General features: G+C 48.7%; 1 protein-coding gene and 1 pseudogene across 5 annotated transcripts; one reads left to right on the top strand and one right to left on the bottom strand.

The window, feature by feature from the left end:
* Nucleotides 1-289: 289 nt before the first annotated feature.
* Nucleotides 290-2,794, bottom strand: LOC150019050 (small acidic protein pseudogene; annotated as a pseudogene).
* Nucleotides 2,351-8,597, top strand: SLC37A4 (solute carrier family 37 member 4). 5 transcript variants are annotated; one of them, XM_090266067.1, is made up of 10 exons: nt 2,351-2,431; nt 3,668-4,010; nt 4,888-5,120; nt 5,429-5,672; nt 6,165-6,323; nt 6,568-6,653; nt 7,281-7,394; nt 7,604-7,669; nt 7,964-8,102; nt 8,217-8,597. In XM_090266067.1, the coding sequence occupies exons 2-10, from the start codon at nt 3,863-3,865 to the stop codon at nt 8,381-8,383; spliced, it is 1,356 nt and encodes a 451-aa protein (XP_090122193.1). In that variant the 5' UTR covers nt 2,351-2,431; nt 3,668-3,862; the 3' UTR covers nt 8,384-8,597. The 5 variants fall into 5 exon arrangements, with proteins under 5 accessions (XP_090122193.1, XP_090122188.1, XP_090122190.1 ...); XM_090266062.1 differs by lacking the exon at nt 7,604-7,669; XM_090266064.1 differs by lacking the exons at nt 6,165-6,323; nt 7,604-7,669.
* Nucleotides 8,598-9,461: the final 864 nt, after the last annotated feature.

Below are 9,461 nucleotides of genomic sequence, written 5' to 3'. Positions count from 1 at the left end.
ATGCTCTAACCAACTGAGCTACCTGAGCAGGACCACAGTAAGGCTTACTTTTTTTTAGAGAGAGAGAGGGGAAGGTAGGGAGAAAGAGAGGGAGAGAAGCATCAATGTGAGAGAGAAACATCAACCAGTTGCCTCTTGCATGCACCCTCAAGTGGGGACCTGGCCCACAACCCAGGCCTGTGCCCTGACTGGGAGTTGAAGGAGCAACCTTTCAGTTAGTGGGATGATGCTCAACCCACTGAGCCACACCAGTCAGGTCAGGCTTACTTTTACAAAGACTAAGAGGGAGTTATGAACTACTGGTTTCAACAAACATTATTTGGTAGTTGCTTATTAAACCTTTTCTTGTTTGGGGATCCTCTACTTTATAAGGGTGTTCAGAAGCTTGGAGTTCTTCTCTGACTGTGAATCATTTTCAGAGTCATCTGAACTTTCAGGATCAAGTGAATCATCATCATCTCCAACCACATCACTTTCTTCATCATGGTCTTCTACCTCATTGAAGCCAAGTCTACAATATCATTGCTATCTTTCTGATAATTTACTATCTGTACCTTGCTGATATTGAGACTCCAGTTCTCTATTAACTTTCTTGTCTTCTTCCCCTAAATCTGCTGCCTCCTAATTATTAGATCCAATTGTTGTCTGAGGAGGCTGAACGCTTCACCCCTGTGTGGATGGGACTCCCTGGCAGCATTTATAGTTTCTGGGACCCAAACTGGAAATGCCGAACCCACTCACTGTTCTCCTTAGTGTTCAATCGACCACCAGTGCCACTCCAGAAGTCCTCATGAAAAAATTTTAAATGGGATTATAAGAGAGTAAATCATTATGATAACTATATGGAATGTATATCCTTGATTGGATTCTGAATTTTTAGAAAGCTCTAAAAGACATCTTTGGAATAATTGGAGACATTAAATATGGATTATGTATTAACAAATACATTTCTTGAGTATGAGAATTGTATTGTGGTTATATAGAAGAATATCCTTGGTCTTGGGGTAATAAAGGCCAAAATATATAGGGGTGAAGTAGCACAATGTCTCTAACTAAGTTTCAAATGGTTCAACAAGAAATAATGTATATTTATACAGAGATAGTATGAAAACAGCAACAATATTAACATTCAAGAGGTGAAGCCCTGGCAGGGTACCTAAGTTGGTTGGAAAGTTGTCTCGTACACCAAAAGGTTTCAAGTTCGATTCCCAGTCAGGGCACATACCTAGGATGCAGGTTTGATCCTCGGTCGGGGCGCAAACAAAAGGAACCTGATCTCTCTCTCTCCTTCTCTCTCTCTCTCTCTCTCCCCCTTCTTCTCTCTCTAAAAAATCAATACATATATCCTCAGGTGAGAATTAAAAAAATTTTTTTAAAGAGGTTAAGAGTATTCTTGCAACTTTTCTATGAAAATTTTCTTTGAAAATTTCCAAAAAAAAAATTATAGGAAAGTTAACTTAATCTGGTTGGTGGTCACAGGGTACTAATATAAATTTAAAAATCAGTGAGTTGTACACTTAAGGTTTGTGCATATTTTGTATTTTATTGTATGTATATTATACTTTAAAAAAAACTTAAATGCATATCTGTTGGGTAAAGTAGAAATTCTTTGGTTTGGTTTGGTTTTGGAGAAATTCATTTTCCTTGGTTCTCTGATCTACCTCTATGAAAGTGCAGTGCCTGAGGCACAGTGAACTCTGCTAGGTGGATGCCTGTTGAATTATGAAGTTCAGCCACAAGTTTTCTCATTTTACCTCACCTCCATCTCCTCAATTCCATGACCACCTTTTTACTCTGAAATATCTTTGCTCTCAACTTTAGAGCATTTACAATTCTTTCAGCCATTCTCCAATGGGTTCTGTGACAGTGATTATATACATTTTCTGAACTCTTACCTGAATCTTCTATTGAGTTCTAACAACGGACCTATGAGTCTGATAAGAAACTAGGGTGCATAGAAATTGCCCAAGGTCACACTCTTAGAATGTGGTGGGTCCAGGATAAGAATTTAAGATTTACTCTAGGTACTTTAAATGCTTCGTGTATTTTTTTTAAAACTCTGCCTCCAACAGCCTGACCATAAGTTAAATGTTCAAATTGTGCTTAGGTAGGGCTGCATTAGTTTCTTACAGAAAATATTGTGTTCTTCTGCTAGACTTTTTCCAGACTATGAACAACTTGGGAACAATGATTGGTGGTGGGAGGCACTCACTAAAAAACGGTTTGATGAAAGCCATCGGTTAAAAAAGGAACATTAAGAACCCAGTCCCTAAAGAGTGTTGTCCTCGCCCAAAGACCAGTGTCACCCGCGGTGTTAAGCTTAAACCTCTGGAACACTGGGAGACTCAGGCGGAGGCCCCGCCCCACCAGGGCGCAGGCGCAGACTCCCCTCAGGCTCCACTTCAAGCTACTGTGGCTCACCCAGGTTCAGGTATGAGGTGGTGGGCAGGGGAGGGGTGTCTCCTAAGGGTGTGGCTAGAGAGAGTCTCTAGGCGTGGTGCTTCTTTGTTGGAGCCAGCGAAGGTTGTCCCAACTTCCGTTACAACCCAGAGCTGTTCCTGTGGCTGGGGTCGGGGTAGGGGGACAATTCTTGGGCCTGGGGACCAACGAGGCGCTGTTCATAACCAGCACACGCCTGCCTCTTTATGTCATCTCAGTCCTGTGTCTACGCACCTCTCAAGATCCTGCACCCGGCCCCGAGCCGTTCCGAGCCAGTGTCTGGAGTGCTGGGTAGCTTTAGGTCAAGGGACTGGGCAGCTGCCAAGAGCACGCCGCCTCTCTCCCTCCTCCCCATTCTGGCCGCCCGGAGCCCCAAGCGCAGAGCCACTCTGCGACCCAAGCCAGGCCTCCGGAAGACTACATGTGGTCTTCTGCTCCGATTGCGCCTACTCCTTCTGCTCCAGTTGCTTTTCCAGCCTAGCGGAAAAGCTGGGGTGGCAGTTTCCCCAGGCCCTGGGAAACGGGAGGTTCAGCACTGCAGCCTGAAGTCTGCGGGTGTGCCTTCTTGCTCACAGTTTAGTCACTCACCCTGCATCCCCCAGCCAGCCAGACAGGAACCTGCACTGACGTCACAGGGTAAATGGGGCCAGAGGCATCTGAGTGATCTACCACAACTCCCAACCCCCTAGTAGGGCTTTTGGTGTGACACTGTGGGTCCTGAACGAGGAAGTTCCTCCTTGCTTACAACTCTGCAACTATCAATAAAAAGTTCCATCCCAATGGGTGCTAAACACTGGGAGTTATGGGGCTTGAGGTCAATTCTAGAAGCCTTGGAGATGCTGTTGTTGGGGGTAGGTGTCTGATCAGCCTTTGTGTAAAACTAACCCAGCACCTGGTGCAGTGCATGACAGCCAGTAAACCCTCAGTAAACTTTTGCTGAACGAATGAAATGTAGTGACTGAGGGAGCAGGCTAGTGATGGCTGCTCTTAACTCATCCATCCTTGCCTCCCTTGGGCTTAGGTAGACAAAAGTAATTAGGTTGAGCCTTTAATCACAGCTTATTTCACAGGCTGAGGAACAAGGGAGAACAGGAAAAAGTAGAAATCATGGGGACACAGGGTGCTGGCCTGGCTCACAGGCACTGCTCCCTGTGGGGCCCCTTCCAGCCCCCACAGCTTGGCAGTAATTAATTTTTTTTTTTTTTTTTTTTTTTTTTGTCTCCTTTAGGACATTGGGTTCCCTAGGAGCCATCCCAAGCTTAATGATTGTCCAGAAGGTGGCTAAAAAGAAAGCCTGGGAGTCTGGGTGGAGGAGGGAGCAGAAAAAGCTTAACTCAGCAGATCTGCACACTGAGAGAGCAGCAGGCAGGAACTGTGGTCAGCAACTCCGTGTACTGGCCAGTAAGGCTTGCTGGCTTCCACCATGGCGGCCCAAGGCTACGGTTATTATCGCATGGTGATCTTCTCAGCCATGTTTGGAGGGTACAGCCTGTATTACTTCAACCGCAAGACCTTCTCCTTTGTCATGCCATCGTTGATAGAGGAGATCCCTTTGGACAAGGATGACTTGGGTGAGCCCTAAAAGAGCAGGGTGGTGGGCCAAGGGACACAGGACCAGCAAGACAGGATGAATGTGGCAGTGTGTTATGTACAGTCATGTAATGTGTGTGGAGTATCTGCACAGCAGAGGCTAGGAGCCAGTCTCCATACACCAGATGAAGAGGCTCTGAGATCCATGTACATGGTGGGTTGGTAGAAGGGTTCTGAGAATGATCCATGCCTGAGGTGGGCTACTTATCTAATGTGCCTGTGTGCCTGTGACCCACATGTACCCCCAGAGGCACTGTTTATGTTGAGTGTGTTTGGGGGTGGGGGGGTGGGGTTGAGTACAGTTTCTGTATCTGTGTGAGTGCACACTAAGATCTCAAGAGTGCTTGCTGGCTACTAACATTGTGAGCACTGGGAACTGGGGAGTTGGCACAATGACTTCATGTGGCCTAGCAAGTTTCCTTGAGGAGGAGTAAGGTCCCTGATTCCAATTCTAAGCCCTTCGCCCTATGTTCAAAGGTGGGGCAACAGAACTGCCAAAGGCCTGTTATTGGCCTCCACGGTGAGGGAATATCAGGCATATATAAATCCCAGGGAGGGGCACTGCCCTTTCCTACCCATTTCTTGCTTCCTGACAGCTGTAGCTGAACTCTCCAAGAGTCTAAAAATACATGGGTCAGCCTGGGGCTAGTGCTGATGGTAAGTCAGGAGGAGTAGCGGGATCCCATGAACAAGTGTCAGGATTCCAGCACAGGTCCTTCTACTCCTCTTGGAAGGAAGCTGGCTCTCCCTGCCTGGCACCTCTACCCACCTGATCCCATACTTCTCCCACCCCTCCAGTGCCTCTGCCCTGGCCCCTAACTCCCCAGCTGTCCTGTTCCTTGCTCCTATCCCCTGCAGGGCTCATCACCAGCAGCCAGTCGGCAGCCTATGCCATTAGCAAGTTTATGAGTGGGGTACTGTCTGACCAAATGAGTGCTCGCTGGCTCTTCTCTTCTGGGCTGCTTCTGGTTGGCCTGGTCAACATAGTCTTTTCCTGGAGTTCCACAGTGCCTGTCTTCACTGCTCTCTGGTTCCTCAATGGCCTGGCACAGGGGCTGGGCTGGCCCCCATGTGGGAAGGTCCTGAGAAAGGTGAGTGCTTCCGAAGAGCCTGTTTAAATTGGCCTAGAGGATACCTGAAGAGCATGTGGGAGCACCAGCACCTCCACCCCCAACCCAGAGCATTTTCCTTAGGAGTTTCAGTCTGACTTCTATGCTTGTCAAGATATTTTAGGAGCCTGAACATGGTGGGATCAGGTGGCAGATGAGGGAAATGGCCCTGTCAACTAGAAGCACCCTCTCCCTCATCCCTGTAATGTGAACTGGGTCTGCCCCATTGATCTCCTCCTTCAACATGGACTATAGGCTGGGCACCTACTCTGTCCCCCTCTGCCCCACAGTGGTTTGAGCCATCTCAGTTTGGCACTTGGTGGGCCGTCCTGTCAACCAGCATGAACCTGGCTGGAGGGCTGGGCCCTATCCTGGCAACCCTTCTTGCCCAGAGCTACAGCTGGCGCAGCACCCTGGCCCTGTCTGGCGCCATGTGTGTAGTTGTCTCCTTCCTCTGTCTCCTGCTTATCCACAATGAACCTGCTGATGTTGGACTCTGCAACCTGGACCCCAGCCCCTCCAAGGGCAAGAAGGGTGAGCACCCACCAAGCCGCCCCCTTGGCAGCTTTCATTATTCATTTGGCAGACTTTCACCGAGGACTGGCTGTTATGCTTGGCCCTGTGCTAGCCAATAGATGTAGGGGCTGGAATGATGACAGAGAGTGGGTGGGAGTAGATAAAACTCCGTCACAAGAGGCAATTAAGTACCAGACACGTGGCAGAGCCGGCAAATGCTATGATTCATATTACGTCCCGGTACTTCCTCACAACAGATCCAGGCTTCCCTGTCCTGGACCACATCCTAAACTTAAGTGGCTTGGGCGCTTTCCTCCACCTGCCCTTGTCACCAGCATCTCTTTCGTTTGTTTAGGCTTGCAGTGAGGTGAGAGGGCAGAGCAATGGGTGAGGGGGTACCTTCCTGCTTATTCTTGGCTATGTGGATGGACTGTTCCTGTGACTAATGAGTGGCGAGGGCTCAATGGGAATAGGGCAGCAGAAGCAGAGCCTGGCCTCCTCCTACCCCAGGTTCCTTGAAGGAGGAGAGTACCTTACAGGAGCTGCTGCTGTCCCCTTACCTGTGGGTGCTCTCCACTGGCTACCTTGTGGTGTTTGGAGTCAAGACTTGCTGTACTGACTGGGGCCAGTTCTTCCTTATCCAGGAGAAAGGACAGTCAGCCCTCGTAGGTAAGATGAGTGTTGGACAGAGGTGGGCATAGAGAGCAGAAAACAATGCAGGGAATGGGAAATTCAGGCCCCTCTTCCCTTTATCCCCTTTTCTTCTTTCCCTGAGGCTGGGCACTACTCAGGCAGCTATGGCAGTCATCCATGGGGACCCTGTACCTTTCTGGGTTTAAGCTCATCTGGGGCAACCCCAATGTGTAACACCCTTCCCCCCTTCCTTTCACTCTTTTCACAACTCCCACTGCAGGTAGCTCCTACATGAGTGCCCTGGAGGTTGGGGGCCTTATAGGCAGTATTGCAGCTGGCTACCTGTCAGACCGGGCCATGGCAAAGGTGAGTGGGCAGAAGGGACAAGTAGGATCCCTTTAAATCTTACCAGCATGACTGGGACAGACACTAAAGAGGTGGAAGCCCTGGAGCACAGGCAGGTTGACATATCTTGACCTAGGCTGGATGAGTTAGGAATGAGTTTAGACTCTCTTTGCTAGGGATGTGGAGATAAAACTCTTGCGGAAAGGGTTTAACTGTCAAGGTGAGCCAGAATTTCTCTCAGCTTAGCAGTGGGCTTCTCCATAGCCCAGTAAAACGGGTTGGGGAGGGCACAGTGCAGCTTGCCAGCCTGTGTCCCGGGCCTGCCTCAAGTGGAGGCATATTGTGGAGTTTGGCCTCAAAATAGAATAACCAAACCAGTATTGCAACAAACGTTAGAGGGCTTGCTTTAAGAAGAAGCAGGAAAAGAGAAAGAAACATGGAAAAATAGTGAAAAAATAAAATGGCAATAAATACATACACATAAAAAAAAACAAAAACAAAAAACAGAATAAGCAGGTCCCAGGACTTCCCAAGAGCTTCCCAGGCCAAGAATATGGCGGGACAGCCAAAGACCTGTGAGGAGAGGCCTGCTATATCAGAGTCCAGGGGTGCTCTTAGGGCCTGACTTTGCTGGGATTGTCTCCACAGGCAGGACTGTCCATCTACGGAAACCCTCGCCATGGCCTGTTGCTGCTCATGATGGCTGGCATGACAGTGTCTATGTACCTCTTCCGAGTAACTGTGACCAGTGACTCCCCAAAGGTAAACGAGGAGGGCCTGGCCCAGGGCAGGCACAAAGATGATGAGAAAGCACGGGACACTGACTGTTTCCTCCCTGGCTGTGGCCGGGCCTGACTTTCTCTGCCTCTCAATTTTCCTTTTCAGTTGTTTGTACTTGGGTTCCTTTCCTCTGTACTTTGGTGCCCCTCAATTCCGATTTTGGTTTTCTCCTCTCCTCTATGCTCCTCTAGGTTACTGCTTTCTGGACTCCGGCTCTTCACCCTCTTGCTGAGTTCACAGGCTTTAAGGAACGAGAGGTGCTTTATCTTTATCTCTGGTTTCTCTTACCTTTGTCTTATCCACCCTGCCTGGCTCCTAGCTAATCCAGCTTGCAGACATTCTGAAGAGATAGCATCTGTTCACATACCCATACAGGCCTCTGGGCTGGCTCAGTGTGGCACCTACTCCACCTCCGCACTGTCAATTGTATTGGGAAGTGGGATGAGGGAGGTCACTGTATCCTTACTATAATTATTTGTTCCTGGGGGGGTGGGGTGGGGGGAGTAAATAGGCTTTCTCAGACTAAATGCTACCTTGCACTGCCATTGCAGCTCTGGATCCTGGTGTTGGGAGCTCTGTTTGGTTTCTCCTCTTATGGTCCCATTGCCTTGTTTGGAGTTATAGCCAATGAGAGTGCCCCTCCCAACTTGTGTGGTACCTCCCATGCCATTGTGGGACTGATGGCCAATGGTAAGTGATATTCCCTAGTCTCTACCTCACCCCCACACAGGCCAGTTAGAGGCAGGGACAGGCCCCACTGGCTCGTCTCACAAATGACTCTGGCTCTTCCTTCTTCCCTGGCAGTGGGTGGCTTTCTGGCTGGGTTGCCCTTCAGCTCCATTGCCAAGCACTACAGCTGGAGCACAGCCTTCTGGGTGGCTGAAGTGATCTGTGCAGCCAGCACAGCTGCCTTCTTTGTTCTACGAAACATCTGCACCAAGATGGGCCGAGTGCCCAAGAAGGCTGAATGAAGAGTGCAGGCTCCGGAGCATCCTCTCCTACCTATGGCCTTTCCCCTGCACGGTGCTAGGAGAAAAGAAGGGTCGGCTGTGGCTAGCACTGAACCTTTGGCTTCCCTTTTCTGCTCCTTTTCCCTAGCCCAGGTGGCACTGGAAATTATCAGTTGCTAATGAGGTCCCAGCTCCCCATCCTATGCTCTATTTAATAAAGACCTTTGTTCTTAGACTCCAATTTTCTGCCTTCAAACAGCAAACTCCTGCAGTCAGGGAGTCTCCTATACCCTATTACTCTCCTGGGTCCTGCCCTGGCTCCATCCCACCGCATCCCTACCAGAGGTGATGCTCCTCCTGCAGCTGCAGGGCACCCATGGCTCCTGCCTTCTGCCCCAAGGCCTCTCAGTAGGGGGATAACTGCTGTGGCCAATACTTCAGGCTCCAGGGGAAGAGAGGCCACCACTCTGACCATTATTCTAGATACAACACGGGGGTGTGGGTAGGAGGGTAGGGAGACTCGTTATAGAAAATTAAAACTAGATTTGATACTAAACACTGTCAGTGAGTCATTCTTTCAAAAGGGGTAGTATGGGCCAGAGACATCTTGTTTTGGAAAATACTCTCTCAGTGCCTGCTCTGAAAGTGAGACTTTATTTCCCTGGAATAGGACTCCGCTAAATTCATGTTTCCTCTGTCTTCAACTTATCACTGTATAATTCAATGATCATTTCAGAGATGATGCTACTAGATTTCAGGCAGATTAAATAACTTGATGGAGGGAGGCAGAAAGCCTGGGTTAAAACTCAGGCTGTCAGTTAAATGGCTTTGAGACTTGGAGGCACACACAGATTGTACCTTGCTAAATCTCTTGTATTATTAGAACATACTCCCTGAGGTTTGGGTGAGGATTAAGTGAGATAAAGCTGTAAAGCCTGGCTGTAAACACTCAGTAAATTTTCCATCATTACCACCACCACCGCTACCACCACCCTAGGAATTCAGTAGCAATTATGAAACTAGACCTAAAGCCCCTGACTCAAAGTCCCATGTTCATTCATTTAATGAACACATTTGTTTTTTACTAGAATATCTCCCC

Source organism: Furipterus horrens, unplaced genomic scaffold (assembly GCF_987537825.1).
Source record: "Furipterus horrens unplaced genomic scaffold, mFurHor1.1.pri manual_scaffold_2, whole genome shotgun sequence".
In the NCBI taxonomy this organism is placed as follows: Eukaryota; Metazoa; Chordata; class Mammalia; order Chiroptera; family Furipteridae; genus Furipterus; species Furipterus horrens.
Note: the sequence above shows the minus strand (reverse complement) of the source record. Positions and strands in the feature narration are given on the sequence as shown.

What these genes read in the sequence shown, in the direction of transcription:
- SLC37A4 (XM_090266067.1), top strand. Translation starts at nt 3,863, where the DNA reads ATGGCGGCCCAAGGCTACGGTTATTATCGCATGGTGATCTTCTCAGCC. An exon ending in TGACCAGTGACTCCCCAAAG is followed by an intron (nt 7,395 to 7,603) that starts GTAAACGAGGAG and finishes ATGCTCCTCTAG; the next exon opens with GTTACTGCTTTCTGGACTCC. An exon ending in TGTGGGACTGATGGCCAATG is followed by an intron (nt 8,103 to 8,216) that starts GTAAGTGATATT and finishes CTTCCCTGGCAG; the next exon opens with TGGGTGGCTTTCTGGCTGGG.